The following is an 18291-nucleotide window of genomic DNA, read 5'->3' on the forward strand; positions in this document are numbered from 1 at the left end:
AGAACAGGCAGAACAGAGCAGAGGGGAACCACTGGGTTTCAGTATATATGCATTTCCAGAAGGTATAAAACTTCTCATCCTGGCTTCAGAACCTTTTCCCCTCATACAGAAGAGGAAGGTCAGGATTCCATTGTCCATGGCTATTGTGAATACTAATACCTATCAACAAAGAATGGTCTTTTCCTCTAGAATATGAAATGATGCACACTAGAAAATGGGCTTTTAAAAACAACTAGCATGCCTTGCAATAAGGTATTTCTTTTCATGGACATTTCTTTCAGCCATAAAAAAAATGACTACCCTTGCTTCTTGACCTTGTTCAAAATAATAGAATGTTGTCTCATTTTATCTTGTAGGTACAGCAGCCTGGGGAAAAGTCTTCAATGTGAAAACATCTATAGAGAAGGTCAACACATTGCTTGTTCCTTTAAACTGACTAGAGTGGAATCTGGTTTTGAACAAGAGAACATTCAAATAATGGTCAAGGATAATACTGGGAAAATTAGACCATCTTGCAAAATAGTGTCTTCAACTTCCTTTGGTAAGTTTCCAAAATCCTCTTGGACAGCATAGATACCAGGTCTTTCGAATCGTTAAAACAAATAGTTGAAGATGATGATTTTTAGTCTTAAGATCTTCCCAAACAAGAGACTGCATTCACATAAGCTTTTCTTTGATAGATGCTTTAAGAAGCAAGCTTGGAAATGGTACTTCTGGAACATGAGTACTGCACACAGTCTTCTTGTTGACTTACAGGACAATCAGTTGTACAGCCAAGATTGGAACCTGGGCTGTCTCACTCGAAGATCTCTTTTCACTTTGATACTCTGGAGGAGATGCTAATTGGTCCCTGACTAATCTTTTGGCTAGAAAAGGTTTTGATGAGATCCGATATCCCCAGGAGTATTACTAGAATTCTTCTAGTAATGCTGAGGACTGAATTTAGAACTCAGAGAATGCTAAACTATGCTCTGCTGCTAAACTCTATTCTCACCACCAGATCCACAACATTGAACTCCATGTGGTACATGTATTGTCAGTCACAACATCTAGGACAGCCATATCTGACTGGATTGTCCGAGCGTTGGTGTGTTAGTTTGCTTTCTCTGTTTCTTTAATCAAACACTTGTCAAAAACAACTTGGGAAGGAAAGGATTTATTTCTCTTTACATTTCCATGCCACAGCCCATCATTGAAGGAATCGTAAGGCAGGAACCCAAAGGGAGAAACTGAAGCAAGGACCGTGGATGAAGGCTGATTACTGGCTTTCTCCTTATGGCTTGCTCAGCCTACTCAGAGGTGGCACTGCTCACAGTGAGCTGGGTCCTCCTACATCAATCATTCATCAACAAAGTGCCCTACAGACAGGCTTGCAGGTCTATCTGATAGATGTGCTTTGTCAATTGAGTTCCCTCTTCCCAGGTGACTTTAGTTTGTGTCAAGTTGACAGACACTTAACCAGCAAAAGGCTTCAACTTGAACAACAAATATCAAGGCGAAGACCTAGTACCCCCTCTTGTCAGGGCACATAAACTCTTTTTGAGTGCTTCCTTATTTGTAAAATGAAGTATATAGTCTCCTTTGACATGTCATAAGAGCCAAAGGACATGAGGTATCTAAAACAATGTTGTATAAATAATGTCAGTGTATTGGTTTGGTTGTTGCAGTAACCTACATGCAGCTCAGATTCTGACTAAATGCCAAGTAGATGATTTATAGAAAAAAGAGGCATCGTTTGACAAAGGCTTCTCTAAATCTGTAAGCAGAACACTGCTTATCATTTCTCCAGATAGTCTTGGAAGTCAACTGTATCGGGGGACCAAAGACAGCCTAGCTTGTAGGCCAAGAGAATGATGTCAGGATAGTTTATCACATGGAATTGGCTGAAGCAAAGCCCTTCATTTTCCTTTTGCTTGTTTGGCAAACTATCTTAAGTAGTGTTTCAAGGTTTATTATTACTGTTCTTTCTGGAATTAATGGTGATATAAAGAATAATTTTTCATGTCAAGAAGATGACTTCTACATGTTTTCTGCTAATTGCCCATTATCTTCTGTTCTTTATTCTTAAGTATTGTTAACCTCTGCAAAATAAACTGGCCCAGCTGATACATTCAAAAATATTTTATCCTTAATTGGGGTTGTAAGTACGGTAGCATTAAGTATATTAATATTGTTGTACAGCAGACCTCTACAGATCTTTCTTTTTCTGTTTTTGTTGTTTGTTTTCATGAGACACAGTTTCTCTGTGTATTTCTGGCTGGCCTGCAACTCATTCTGTAGTCCCAGCTGGCCTCCAACTCAGAGATCTGTCTGCCTCTGCCTCCTGAGTGCTAGGATTAAAGGTGTGTGCCACCACCACCTGACATCTACGAGTTTTTCACCATGCAAAAGTGAAATTCTATGTAGTTACATAGTAAACATTAATTCTGCTTCCCCCACAGCCCTTGGCAGTACCTTTCTGTTTTCTGTTTCTTTGACTATAGCTACTATAGCATTTCACATGAGTAGAAGCATAGTACTTTTTTGTATTGGCTTGTTTTGCTTAAAGCACAGCTATGGTATGGCTTGTAATAGAGACCGGGGTACTTTTAAAATTGTGGTCTTGAATTATCATTGGTGAGGGGGAGCTACAGAAGCTTCTTATACCTCATAATTTGTTGCCCATGTGTAGGAAGCACATCTGGATCTAAGAAAGCCTCTTCTTTATTCTCTGTGGTAGCTAGATGTCCTGATTCTACATTGATCAGTTTCTGACTATACTCAGATCAGAGTTCATGTCATTTACCAGATAACCCCAAAGACTCTCCTGAAATCCATTTTACTGGGCAGATTTAAATACACTTCCCCTGCTAATTGTAGCTAATCAGAAATTCTCAAACTCTATATCAGATCATGTGAAGCCATTAAAAGCCATCAGCCCTATTTTGATTTAACTTTGTGAACCTTCATTATCGAGTTTACATATATAATTACATCTTATATACATGTAATTAAATAAACATGTAGAAACTAATTTGCTTTCTTCTATCTTTCAGTGAAACCTGGTCCTCCACATATTAAACATCTTCTCCTCAAAAATGGTGCCTTACTTGTGCAGTGGAAGAATCCACAGAATTTTAGTAGCAGATGCTTATCTTATAAAGTAGAAGTCAATAGTACCAAACTATATAATACTTTGGAGGTAGGTTTTGTTAGATCATAGTTCTTTTTTTCTTGGAGTATTTTCTTTCACTTTAACTTCTCACATTAAAATAATAATAAGGAGTAGCTCTTAACATTTGTAAGAGATAATAATGATAATTTTTTTAAAAAATAAGACATGTTGCAAATTTTGATGGTTTATAGTGGTATTGGCTGCAGGGTTTACATTACTTAAAATATTGCCATTGTCTGCCATGTCGTAGATGCATTCTCTCGCTACAGCTATTAGACAGTGACAGCTGACAAACATGTTTCTCTTTCTTTTTTTTCTTCACAAAGATTGCCAATTAGAAAACAGGTAAGTATAAACTGATTTCTCAGTGTGCATATGATGACAAAAATCAAGTGGGCTGGTAAGTAGAATGACTAGAAGAAGGGCTTGAGGAAATAATGAGTTAGGGAAGTCACAGGAAATAATGACATCGGATGTGAGAACAGAATGCTAAGCAGGAGCTTGCTACCTATATGGGGAACTGGGGTCAGAAGGGACAGCAGCTTAAAACAACAAAACAAAACCCAGAGTTCAGAATGAGCTTGAAATGTGCAATGTGAAGACAGAGTGGGCAGGTATGGCCAAAATACGGTAGGAAAGATGTCTACACAATAGACAGAGATAAAATCATGCAGGTGTGTAGAGGCCTAGGAAAGACCATATGGTTTTCATGGAGTTTGTAGCAAGGAATGCAGTCAAATTGGAACAGTCAGAGTTTGTTGGATTACACATATGTCTGCTGTCCAAAAACCAATGTGAAACCCAAAAATTAGAAGTCTCTGTGGGGCCTTCACCAGAATATGGTGTAACCTTAGGGCATCAGTCCCATTGTTCATTTTATACTTCATAGATTCTTGTGAGATTTTGTTTCTTTGCTTACTACATTTTAATTGGGAGAAGTGGTGTCAGCTGGTGTGATAGTTCAGTGGATAAAGAGGTTTACAGCCAAGCCTGATGACCAGAGTTCAGTCTCTGGGACGCACATGGGTAGAAGGAGAGAACTGACTCCTGCAAGTTTTCCTCTACAAATGTGCCATAGCAGTCATATGCCTATATGTACATGAGCACACGTGTGTACATGAACACACATGTATACACACACATACACAAACACACATACTAAATGTAATAACTAAAATCTGTTTTGGGTGCAGATTTGAAATCAGACAATTCTAGGTGTTTATTTCCATAAGGTGGCACCTTGAGACCACAGAGCGTGTACCACTCACTTTTATTTGCTCCCTGCCCTGTTACTGTAGATGTTCCATATTAAAGTACCTTACATTGGTTTTTAAAGGAACCCAGTATCTTGCACATGGATAAACTTTCTGGGTCTAGTTGTTTTAGCTCATCATGGAGCGCTTAAAATAGTTAGTAAAATAAGTTAACGTTGACATTCTAGACCTCCTCAGGGAGTGCCCTGCTCCACAGTAGAACAGAGCCCTTCCAGGTATTTGCAGATGAAACTGTGTAGTCATATACAGCTATTGTTAGTGTTAGAAAGCATGGTATCTCCATGCAAAGTGAAATGATGTCTGTGTTGGGGAGGGGATGTTTAGATTGACAACAAAGTGAGTATTTTAATCACTCCAGACTGGACTCTACCCTGGTGTGTCTGTGTGAACTGTAGAGACATGTACTTCTTTTCTTGACTCATTTAGCCCCTCAGTTATGCTGCCATTTCAATCCTGATCACCCTTATGCCTCTTCTCTCCACTGAAAGTACACAGCAGGCATCAGTTAGTGTCGACTTTGTTCTGTTCTTGGTACTAGCAACAACTTATGTGTTCAGAATGGTGACTGTTTAGTAGGTATATTTTAGTAAGTACTTTCTCTTAATACTCTTATTTAGAAATCACTAATCTCTTAATTAGAAACCCAAGCCCAGGGATCTATTATGTCATGTTATTTGATCGTTGTAATTGTAGTTACCCCTAAGGCCATATTTTTTGGTAAAAGATAGAATCAGGATTTAAGCGAAAGGGGCTGGAGAGATGGCTTAGTGGTTAAGAGCACTGGCTGGTTTTCTGGAAGGCTTAGGTTTGATTCTCAGAACCCATATGGCTATAATTCTAGCTCTAGTGATTCAATGCCATCTTCTGGCCTTTGCAGGCACCATGTAGCATACATGCAGGCAAAATGTTCGTGCATAAAATAAAAACTAAAAAGGATTTAAGCAAAAGTCTCATTGTGTTTGCTTTTTGTTTTTCTTGTGGTGGGTTTTTTTTGTTTTATGTTTTTGTTTTGGGGGGTTTTTTTCTTTTGAGACAGAATTTCTCTGTGTAGCCCTGACTGTCCTGGAACTCACTCCATAGATCAGACTAGCCTTGAACTCAGGGATCTGCCTGCCTTTGCCTCTGCCTCCAGAGTGCTGGAATTAAAGGTGTGTAATTGTGAGTTGCCATGTGGTTTCTGGGAATTGAACTCAACTCCTTAGGAAGAACAGTCAGTGCTCCATAGATCAGACTAGCCTTGAACTCAGGGATCTGCCTGCCTTTGCCTCTGCCTCCAGAGTGCTGGAATTAAAGGTGTGTAATTGTGAGTTGCCATGTGGTTTCTGGGAATTGAACTCAACTCCTTAGGAAGAACAGTCAGTGCTCTTAATGGCTAAGCCATCTCTTCAGCCCCTGTCAGAGGAACTTTTAAATATAGATCAAAGACTACAACATACCACTACTTATTTTAGAACTCAGTGGCATTCACTAGATGTTCCATACCAGCATTTTTGAAGAGCTAAAGGCCAGCAGGATGAGGAAAGACTATTGTTTTATTAGTTCATTCATATAGAGGCAGAGAAAAGGCCATGCAGGTGGTGTTGGTGTCCTATTTCTGGAACCACTGGCCTGCTTGCTGAGAAATCACAAGTGTCAAGTGCCTCTTGAGAGATCAAGCTGCAGACTGATGTCACTTCTTTCCTGGCCCATTTCCCAAACATACAGATGTCAAAGTCAGCAAATCATCGTGATTTGATCTCGTTCTACTGTAAATCATCATATATGGATCAGTAGCTGCTAATACAATTGAGAGGAGGAAAACAAGGACACAGAGCACCAAGTAGACAGTTTTCAGGGAAAACAATTCCTACCTTATTCACAATACTGTTCTAAGCTATATATATCTGACTATACCCCAGTGTGATCATACAAGTTCATAATCCAGTTTACCCATCACCCAAGCTGCAATTCCAACAAACAACTCCTTAAGTAGTCTTTCAGAAAGAAAAAAGAGTCTAATCAGCAAAGCTCCGAATTAGCACACAAGGAGCTGGTGACATTTAGGGAGGAAGCAGCTGGTGAACATCTGCTTTAAAAAAGAATTAAACTCAAACACATAAACAGAATAATTCCAAGTACACTATAGTCCAATTTATGTGTATAACATCCATGGTAAATGGGTAGTTCAGAAGTTTTATATATATGTATACATATGTAAACATTATATATCTTATATATTATATATGTATAATATGATATTATAAGATGTTATCAATATAATATAATACATACACAATACAATATTTGTATAACATAATTATATATTGTAATTATATATTTGTATAACATAATAAAATATATTATTGTATATGTTAATATGTATATATATAATATATATGTTGTATATGTGGCACTTATATAACTTAATTCAACAAGACTTTAGTGTTTTTTTAACTACTGGGGATTGAACCTAAGACCTCAAGCATACTAGACAAGTGTTCTATTGCCAAGCTATAGACCCAGTCCTTATTTAATGATGATTTGTATAAGTAATCTTAATCCAAGTTGAAGATACAGAGACTGACCTTTGAGGTCACACTGACTTATAAGCTGTGTGAAAGTTACTTAATGTTTCTTTAGCCTTGGTTTCTCAAAAATGTGGTTTCCAATAATACTAATTTCATGGGTTATTATTAGCTATTCATCAGAAGCCCTTAGAGAAATATCTTTGTAGCACATTCTAGACAGTTGCCAATGGTAGTTACTACTATTAAGAGGAGTACTAAGGTGGTATCCAGTAGTTAAAGACACAAGTTTGGGATTAAGATTTTTGCTTAAGGGCTGGAGAGCTAGCTCAGTGGTTAAGAGCACTGTCTGCTCTTCCAAAAGAGGATCCCAAAGATTTAGTTCCCAGCACCAGAGCTCATAACTGTCTGTAACTCCAGTTGCAGGGGATACAACCATCCTCACACAGACACACATTCAGGCAAAACAGCTCTGCACACAAACTAAAACATTTAAAAAAATTAAAAATATTTCTTTGGCAGAAGTTTGACTATTAAGACTAAGCAACATTTTTTGCTTGATTAATTTTTTGCTATGTTTGAAAAAAACTCAAATTTATATCCTTTTTCCTGGAAGTGGAGTTATAGTGGTTATGACCTGCTGGGTGCTTGGACTCAAGCTCAGGTCCTCTGGAAGAGCAGCATGTGCTCTTAGGTGCTGAGATATCGCTTCAGTCCACATGGTCTTTTAATAGGATGCAAGGAAAGCTTGTTAGAAATGTCTAAAGACATAACATAAACCTTTTTTTTTTTTAATTTGGAACTTTTTTTTTCAAGTTTGAAGACGACAAATGCCAGGATTCCGAATCTGATAGAGACATGGAGGTCAGTCAATTCAGCTTTGGCCATTTGGGCTTGAACACCAACTAACTGGGGGTGGGACAGGTCAGGCATGGGGTAAATTTGAAATGCTTGGTGTGGTGAAAAGAAAACTGTTTTGTTCTATAGGCTATCACCAATGCTTTTTGGGAATCAAAAGTCAGATAATCGGAGTTGCAATTCAAAGCTTAAGCCCACACAGAATTTGGCCAATATTTATGTTATAATTCAACAGCAGAGCTAAAGGAAATAAACTGGTAATATTTGTGTGCATTTTATACCTAAGGGTGCAAGTTGTTTCCTATTCCCTGGCGTTCTTGCTGACACTGTCTACACAGTCAGAGTAAGAGTCAAAACAAACAAGTTATGCTTTGATGACAACGGCCTGTGGAGTGATTGGAGCGAAGCACTGAATATAGGTAAGAGAATACAATGTCATTACAGCATAAAACACTGATGACTAGAAACTAAGTTGAAACATAAAATAGATTGGGAAAGGGGCTGCCTTTCTTTTTTGAATGCCCCCGTTGTTTTTTGAAAATAAACATTTCTTTTCCATTTCATTGCTGTTAAAACTGCTAGGGTTAATAGACAACATACAGTTAGTTCCACAGGGTGTTATCTTCACCTCTGATCCATCCCCATCTTTATCAGCAAGGCAAACAAAAACACAGAAAGCAAGCATCACTGTCCTGTATGCTGGTTAATGGACTCAGGATAGTAGCAGTGAGCTGGATGGTATTAATAGAGGTAAGCCTGAATGTAGGTTTGAAAATGAAGATAGTGGCTATACTGAGCAAGCCATGTTCAAAATAAGATGGGAGAGCTACCTGTCTGAATTGTGGAGTGGGGTGCCAGAGAAAATGCATGTGCAATATTGGATAGCAGTACTGGTGCAGCTCACAGGTTACGATGGTGTTTCAGGGTGGGGGAAAAAAGGTAAAAGAAAAGCTGGGTGGTGGTGGTACATACCTTTAATCCTAGCGCTTGGGAGGCAGAGGCAGAGGCAGGCAGATCTGTACTTTGGAGGCCAGCCTGGTTTACAGAACAAGTTCCAGGACAGCCAGGACTACACAGAAAACACTCTGTCTCAAAAAACTAAAAACAAACAACAACAACAAAAGTAGTAGAAAGGCATCTGACTTTAACTCTGGTTTGTACGTACACGAACATTTGCACGTGTAACCACACAAACACACAAAGTATGTGGCAACCCCTTTTTCAATCTGTGTGGTGAGCATCACATCCTGGGAGACACAATGGCTGACTGGAATCTGTCTTGAAAGGTGAAAGGCTAATGAGTATGTGGAAGAATCTCAAGTTACCTTGAGAAGGCTTAACTGTTGAGTTCTTATTGCTTTTCTTTTGGTGGCCACTAGGGGCAATATAGAATCAAAATAAGCCTTTAACAACTGTTAAAAGTAGCCAGAAATGAGTTTTTGCATAATATAATTCCGTATTCAACAAGAGACCGAATAAGCTGTGTGTCAGGCATGGTTGCATTATTTATCTGTTGTTGCATAGCAAAGCACACCAACATATTATCTAGGAATGGTCGCTAATACCTGTAATTCCAATATTCAGGAGATCGAGACAGGATAATTGGCATAAGTTTTGAGACCAGCCATGGCTGCATGGTGGATCAGCCTGGGCTACTGTGTGAGACACTGTCTCAAGGAAAAAAATACAGAAAAACAAACAAATGAAACAAAGTTTAACAGCTTACAATAGCAGACACCTACCATCTCCTAGTTTCCCTAGGTAAGGAGAATAATATGGTTTAGGTAGATGCCTCCCAAGGTTGCATCAGGGGTATAAGTGTTACTGCAATCTCATCTAAGCCAAAGGCTTGACAGAGGCTAAAGAGTCCACTTTTAGGTGTTCCAAAGGGGAAAAAGAAGAGATTACATAGAGAAATACTAGGGCGAAGATCAGATGAAGATACTGGAATAAGGTAGTCACAACCAAGAAATTCCAAAGATTGTAGGAGCCACCAGAAGCTGAGTAAAGGTGAGAGATTATTTTCTAGAGCCTTCAGAGGGAGCATGGCCTTCCTTGGCAGTATCTTGAGTTTGAACTTCTCACCTCCAGGACTGTAAGAGAAAACTTTTTTTCAAGTATCTATAATCTGCTGCAGTAGGAAACTAATACAAATATACTTTTTATTTCCTTGTCCACTTCGGCCACTCCACATGGCTCCTTTCTGACATAGAAATCTGTCAGAGTACTTGATATGGTTCCAGATACATTGGGGAGACACTGTTTAGGAATCATGTAATCTCTTCCCCCCCGCCTTTGTTACACCTAGAAGTGGACTCTCTAGTGGACTCTCTAGCCTCCATCAAGTCTTTGGCTTAGATGAGATTGCAGTAACACTTACACCCCTGATGCAACCTTGGGAGGGATCTACCTAAACCATGTTATTCTCCTTACCTGGAGAAACTAGGAGATGGTAGGTGTCTCCTTCCTCAATTGAGCAATCCTAGCAAGAAAGGGTATGTAAGAGAACGCCTTGTGAAAACCATAGTCCATCATCATCTATCTTGGAAATAAAAGATCATCACTGGTTCTATTTTTGTTATTTAGAAGCAAGTCAATTAGTGTAACCCATGTCAAGAGGGGGAATTATATAGGAGTATGATCATTAGGAGGCAGGAATCATTTGGGGTCATTTTAGAAGCTCCCTAAAACAAGGACATTAGGCCCTGATGATGCTTTCAAAACACCCATGTGCCCTTGTGGGAAATATGAACATAGAAATGGATAAATAGCCTTCTATATGTTAGCTGTAGAAAGCTGAAATTTTAATTAGACAGGTCTATATTTTAGGCCTGCCCAAGCCTTATCTCCTGAATAGAGCTGAAATAATATTGTATAACAGATAGAATAGCTCAGAGATAAGCATGTCACAGTACTTGATATGGTACCAGATACATTGGGGAGGCACTCTTTAGGAATCATAATGATGGTACTTGTTAGGATTTACTTAAGTAAGCAGTAGTGGGCAGTAAGAGAGTACAATAATACATCTTTAAGTAAAGAGTAAGGAAGGACTGCCACTGTGAATAGATATAAAATCTTTTATTTAATACAGTCTAAAACAAATTAAGATGCCCTGATTGCAAACAATCCTTAAGGTGTTCACTCATCTAGAAATCTCAGGCACCAGAACAGGACAATTTTTCCAACTATTAGAGGATAACTGAAGAGTTTGGGGAAAAATGGTTTGAGGCATAGGAAACAAATATCTGTGATCTCACTAGTAAGTAGAACTGTTGCCTGATTTATCACACACACACACACACACACACACACACACACACACACACAAGTGTTTTTAGTTCTCACCTCTCTATGCTTGCTTTCTATTCTGTAGGTAAGGAGCAGAACGCCACCTTGTACACCACCACGTTACTCATCATTCCAGTCTTCGTCGCAGTGGCAATCATAATCCTCCTTTTTTACCTGAAAAGGTAAGTCACCCATCCAGGTACACTTCTCAGTTCCTGCTAACTTTGGTGCTATGCCTGTTACTCTTCATGCCTATTATTCTTCATTCCTATTGTGTTTGCCTCCCAGTTTCTTGCACAATTGTCATCATATGTGACTTTTGCTGAAATTGACAGGCAGAGCATTGGTGTGCTCCTTTTGCGGTAAAGAAAGCATCAAGTGAGTTTCCCACAGCACTGTGCAGGCATGGCTCCTTGTGTAAATATTTAACATTGCTAAAAATAGACAGTGTGTTGTGTTCATTGATTCTTTTCAGTACCTCGCTTATCAACAGTTAGTTGGTAACTCTTGCAATGAGCTTCTATTTTTTTTAAAGAATTGTTTATTTTATGTATATGAGTGCACTGTAGCTGTCTTCAAGCACACCAGAAGAGAGAATCAGATCCCATTATAGATGGTTGTGAGCCACCATGTGGTTGCTGGGAATTGAACTCAGGACCTCTAGAAGAGCAGACAGTGCTTTTAATCGCTGGGCCACCTCACCAGCTCCCGGAATAACCTTTTAGAAATAGGGGCTTTAGGCACGTAGCAAGATATCTCAATGGGTAAAGGAATAATCTTGGTGATATAAGTTTCATCCCTGGAAACCATGTGAATGTTTTAGGAAATAACCATTTCCACAACATTGTCGTCTGACGTCTCTTATGTACACAATTACATGTTCACTCACATGTGTGCCCTGCCCCTCAAACTTTAAGCACAATTAAAAAAATAAGTTGGTCTGGGAGTGAAGCTCAGTGGTAGGATACATAGCATGTTTGAGTCTCTGGTTCAATTTCAAGCACCAACAAAGAAAAAGAAAATAAGAAATGAAATCTATTGCTATCGAAATGACTTTAGAGTTAATTCCGGTGGCAAGAGAATTCTACCAGATTATCACTAACATATACTACTTATTCTTAGGGGTGCTTTTATTGAAGAGTAGGGTGGTGCACACCTGTGATCTGAACAACTTGGAGGTGGGGGCAAGGAGAAGCAAGAGTTTAATTCTCAGCTACACACTAAACTAAAGGCCTCCTTCAGCTCTGTGAGGCTGACTGTCAAAAAAGAGAAAGGATGTTTTATTTTTCTTTACCAGTATAGAGACAGTGATTGCTCTTGCAGGAAACACTAAAGATTGGAAAAAACAGTTGATCTGAACCCAGAACCAATGTTTCAGCATTATCTCAACATTATATGTTATATATCTATTTATATGCTAGCTACTGTTCAAAGTGCCAGCCTTATGGACAGTGAATGGAACACAGTCCTCATCTATATGTTTAGAAGGGATAGAGCACACGCATAGCAGGAAGTCAGGTTGGCTATGAGAGAAGACTCATTTCACATATGGTGGCCAGGGAAGTTCCTTCCAAGAACCCCATTATTTGAAGAGAGATTCACAAAATAAAGGCACAAGTTATTCAGATATTTGTCTAGACCAAGGAAAAAGGCTCAAGTGCTGATGTGAGCTTATCATATGTGGCTGGAAGAGACAGGGTAAGGGAGAGTGGCCAGAGTTGAGGCTGAAGAAGCTGGCAGATAGCTCTAGGTAGGGCATGACAAGGAACTGACATTTTTAATCCTAGACATGATAGAGACCTTGGAATAGTCACACAAAGTAGAGGACTTGTGTGATCTAGTATACTGTTAGGTATAGAATCATGTCACCATTAAAGACGTGGTTTGCACAAGAATGGAAGCAAGTGTGTTAGTTAGAGGGCATTAATGTTTGGCAAGAAGGATGAAAGTAGTCTGTTTGTATTTTGGTTGTTTTCTTTTGTTTTGAGACAGGGTCTCACTATATTGCCTTGGGTGGCCTGGGATTCTTTATGTAGATTAGGCCGGCCTCGAACTCACAGAGACCCATTTGCCTCTGCCTCCTGAGTGCTGGGATTAAAGGCATTCAACACAAGACCCATTGAAAGCAATATATACTAGAAGGTTAGTCATGAACAAAGGACGAAATGGTTAGATAGATGTGGGATATATTTTGAAAGCCCAAATTATCAAGACTTGCTGATGGAAGTATGAGGGAAATGGATGATCTCAGTTTTGGGTTTTGAACAGCTGAGAGTCAATGACATTTTCTGAGATGGAAGGAACTGCAAGCACAGCTACCTTTGAGAGAAAGGGAAGGATTTCAGTTGTTAACTAATTGTTATAGATACCTAGTAATTATCTAAATAGATGCATACAGTAGACAACTATATAATTCCAGTGGACCTGGAATTTAAGGAAGATCTCTAAGGGAGAGATAACATGCAGAGACTTGTCTTTGGGCATTACAATGACTAAAGCAAACACTTAGATGAAAATACAAGAGGACAAAAGACTGAATGGTGGGGTACACCTGGAGACACCTTGAGAGGTTGAGGGCTGAAGAGGAAGGGGCATGTGCATCACTGGGGTTAAAGAAAACATGGGAGAGAAGTAATAAAGGAAAAAAAAATGAACAGATTCTGGCTGTGTGAAGTAGTACATATCTGTAAGCCTAGTACTTGGCAGGAAGAGGCAAAATAGTTCAAGGTCAGCCCTAGCTGCATACCAAGTTTGTGGACATTTTAAGCCACATGAGATGCTGTTTAAACACAAAACAAATGAATCACCCCTCCAAAAAAAACCTCAAGAGATTTTGTTTTTAGCAGTGCTGAGCATTGAGTCTAAGCCCTTGCACATACTATAGGCAAGCACTCTAACCACAAAGCCATATCCCTGACCTATTTCTTACTTTTTAAGACAGGATCTAAGTTACTTTAGACTTTGAACTTGAAACCTTCCTGCCTCAAGCTCCTGAGCAGCCAAGATTATAGTCTGGGCCTCTAGACTCAGCTGTATATTTTTTTTAATCTCTAAATTATAAAAAGCAAACTTCTTGTTTGCTACAATTATCACCATTATTTTTATTTTATTTTATTTTAGAGACATAGTCTCACTATGTAGACATGGCTGTTCTGGAGTTCACTACATAGACCTGACTAGCCTTTAATTTACATCTATCCACCTACCTCTGCCTTCTGAGTGCTGGGATGTTTATCACCATGCTTGGCTTCCATTATTTTTTAAGTGCTATAAGTAATTTGTTTAAGTTGGTACCTCATTTCCATCCAGACTTGGTACTCTTATGACACTGATTTCCCATAGCCATTTAAAGATTTATTTTACGATGTCCTCATTACGAAAGGTAACTTACTAAAAGTGACTTGTGTGTTGTGACATTATTTGCTGAGACCGGGTTTCTCTGTGTAACAGTCCTGGCTGTCCTGGAACTTGCTCTGTACACAAGGCTAGCCCCAAACTCACAGAGATCTGCCTGCCTCTCTGAGTGCTGGGATCAAAGTCATGTAACCCTCCACCCCCCCACCCCCCGTGTACTGTGAATTTTGGATTCCTATTTTAATATAGCTATATTTATGTGAAAGACTCCAATGCGCTAAAAGGTTATATCTAAAAAAGTATCTTTTTTTTTCTTAAGGCTTAAGATTATTATATTTCCTCCAATTCCTGATCCTGGCAAGATTTTTAAAGAAATGTTTGGAGACCAGAATGATGATACCATGGTAAGCACTGCCTCCATGGGGGATTGAAATAGGATATGAGATTTTGAAAACTAATGGTAAAGTATACATAACATGAAACTGAGTATTCTAATCATCTTAAGTAGATAGTTCAGTAGCCTTCAATGCATTTTCCATGTTTTACAACCACTATCAGTATCTACTTCTAGAACTTGTTCATCATCCTTAAGGGAAATTGTACCTCACCAAACTCAAACTTCCTGTTCTCTCATCCCTTCCCCCTGGCAGCCACTATTCTGTACGTTTGGCTATTCTAGATTATATCGTTTATATGGAATCTCACGCAATATTTGCCTTTTTGAGTTTGACTTGTTTTATTTAGCATCCTGTCTTCAAGGTTTATCATATTTCGGCATGAATCACAATTCTTCAAATAGGATATTGTGTGTATATTATATGTTGGGGGCGATTATACACATTGAAGTCAGAAGAGGATGTTGAGGGGATACTGTGTGCCTTATTCCTTTGCCAAAATGGTCCTCGCTCAACCTGTAGTGAGGCTGATGGGCAGCAAGTGATCCCTATGTCCCTGCCCTCCACAGCACTGGGGTTACATGCACCAGCAGCCATGCACAGTTTTTTAAGTGGATGCTGACATTTCAAACCCAGATCCCCATGTTTACACAGAAAATGGTCAAACCTAATGAGTCACCTCCTCAGGCCAAATTTGTTATTTTAGGCTACACTTGATTTAAAAGATGAAAGAGTTGATTTTAAAATGTTGGATATCTGGCCAAGCATACCAACTAGGAAATTCTTGGAACACCCTGTCTGTCTCAGGTCACTGGACTCTTTTCTATTTTTAAGGAATGAGATATTTTATCTAAACACACAGGAGGAAGAGTCACCTTTGGGAAACTAACCTAAGAGATAGGCCTTCAACTTCTAGATACTTTTTAAAATTAGAAGAGGTAAATATAGATAGGATTAACAATGAAGAAACTTTGTTCATACAATTGCACTAGAAAGCTGGACTCTAAGCACATACAGAGAACAGACCCACCCTAACTGTTGGTTTCCTGCAGACTCTCATTCTACATACTATGACTAGAGACTAACAGCATGGGAGCACAATAGTTTGAGGTTTCTGTGATAAATGCATTCACTCTAATGAGATAATGAAGAACATGTATGAAATAAATATTAATAGCACCATAGATAGCTTAAATTAGTAATAAGAGGCATAGGGCACTTCATTTAGAGAAGTGCTGTAGAGTACAAGATAATAGCCTGTGTTCTGGAGTCACAATGTCTGGATTCAGATATCTCCTGTATTATTTACTGCCTTTTTGACCTTAGGTCACTTGCTTAGCCTTTCTGTAACTTGGTTTTCCCATTTACAAAATGGTAAGAGGAGTAGCACCTGTCTCATGCTGTTGTCTTGTGGATTAAGATACAGAGCATAATAACATTAAAAACTAGTTAGCATACCTCACACTTTAGACATGCTTAATGTATGTTACCAATGAGTAGTGCTTTTGGCAATAATATGCATTTATTGTTGACTCTCATACTAACGGGTGAGTCATATTTGGCAGTGATGCTATTCGGCTAGGGACAAGGAATGAGGAGACTTACAGACTAGCAGGAAAGGGTTCTTGTAGAGGGTTCTTTAATTTTTAAAGCCAGATCACTTTTGTAGAGAGTGGTAATGCCAAGGCCAGGATACTACTGGGCAAGTAGGTCAAGCAGTCTGTAAGAAAGACTGTATAACATAGGTAAACTTAGTATGGCAACTAGTGGTCCTTCAACTCTAGTTGAGTTATAGTCAGTTGGAATTCTTGCAGGAAGTACAGGTTCCTGGGCACTGTCTCCAAAAATGCTGTCAAGTCACGGAGTGAATCCTACAAATCTGCATATTTAACAAGAGGCCATAGGTGATTTGTGTCCTGGTAACACTACCCATGTGCCATAGTGTTCTTTATTTCAACAGCTACTCTTAAGAGATGCTGGAAGCAGTTATTGAACATCTACTGTATATCAGGAAGAGCAGTGAGTGCTTGGCTTATATACCTTACTGAGTCCTCATAACAACCCTATAGCATAGGTGCTCGTGGTGGTTAGTGCTCTTGACCTGATGGAATCTAGAATCACCTGGGAGACAGGCCCTTGGATACGCTTGTAGGGGATTATCTCAGTTATATTAATCGATGCGAGAAGGCCCATTTTAGTTGTGGTTGAGACTATTTCCTGGGCAGTGGATCCTGGACTGTATAAGGTACAGAAAGCAAGCTGAGCATTAGTAGGCATTCATCTCTGTTTTCTTCTTTTGCGGATGTGAGATGATCAGCTGCTTCAAGCTCCTGTTAACTTGATTTATTTATAGTCCATCATAACTCTGCTATGATGGACTATACCGTGAGGTGTGTGCTAAAATAAATCCTTTCTGCTTTAAGTTGCCTTTGTCACAAGTATTTTGACATAGCAGCAAGAAAACAATTAAGACAGTAATGTTAGTATCATTTTCTAGATGAGGAAATAGAGACTCAGTAAGATCTAGAAACTTAGCCGTAGTAACACAACTAGTTGAGGGTTGAGATTCTAGAACTCCCTTGCCTGTTCCTGTGCTTCATTACGTCCTGTATGATAGAATGCTTGTCCTCAGGTACCTCATTGTCTTTCTTCTATGATACTGATTTAACAGTAGATGGTTAGGATAGAGGAGTTACAAGAAGATGACTTCGGATCATATTATGAATAGTATGCAGGGAGAATGTATCAAATATGAGGAATAACATTCTCCTGCTATGACGATGGATTAGAGAAAGGAGGTACATGCATGGCATCAAACTGGAAGGAGGCCTGGTTTGCAACAGTAGATGTTTTTGTTTGGCCAGAGTGACTTCCTTAAAATCTTTCCATTTTGAATATTAACAGGGCATGCACTCTCCTATTCACCCCCACTCTGTCATCTCCAGTACCACTATGCTGAAACACATTGGCCTCAATGCCAGGCCATGGTACAATAGTTGAGGTTGTTTTTCTTCTCAGCACGGTGGAGACTAGCTAAAATACCACAATCCAAATGTCCAGTGTCTGTGGGCAAACACCAAATTCACATCATATGCCAACCAAAGCATCGATAACTTACGTGGTGATTTAAATAAAAATGATTCCCATAGGCATATACATTTGAATACTCAGTCCTCAGATGGTGGAACTGTTTGGGAAGGATTATAGGTGTGGCCTTGTTGGAAAAAATTAGCCATTGAGGTTTCCTAAGCCCACTCCAGGACCAGTTAACTCTATGCCTTATGCTTGTGAATGAGATATGAGCTCTCAGCTATTGCTGCAGTATCATGCCTGCCTCCCAGTCTGATACTGTCCTCCCCCACATGATGGTCAGTGACTCTAACTGTCCAGAACTGTATAACTCCACTAAACATGTCCTTCTATAAGGTGCCTTGGTCATGGTGTCTCTTTGCAACATTAGA

General features: G+C 39.2%; 1 protein-coding gene across 1 annotated transcript in view; it reads left to right on the top strand.

Moving 5' to 3' along the window:
- The window catches only part of Il13ra1 (interleukin 13 receptor subunit alpha 1), a 59993-nt gene that overhangs the window by 29564 nt on the left and 12138 nt on the right, over positions 1-18291 (top strand). Inside the window, exons 5-10 of the mRNA XM_034485736.2 lie at positions 357-541; positions 3036-3181; positions 7749-7796; positions 8077-8209; positions 11167-11263; positions 14755-14839. Of these exons, the coding sequence (XP_034341627.1) occupies positions 357-541; positions 3036-3181; positions 7749-7796; positions 8077-8209; positions 11167-11263; positions 14755-14839 (694 nt within the window). The remainder of the gene's footprint in view (positions 1-356; positions 542-3035; positions 3182-7748; positions 7797-8076; positions 8210-11166; positions 11264-14754; positions 14840-18291) is intronic.

Source organism: Arvicanthis niloticus, chromosome X, assembly GCF_011762505.2.
Source record: "Arvicanthis niloticus isolate mArvNil1 chromosome X, mArvNil1.pat.X, whole genome shotgun sequence".
Lineage (NCBI taxonomy): Eukaryota > Metazoa > Chordata > Mammalia > Rodentia > Muridae > Arvicanthis > Arvicanthis niloticus.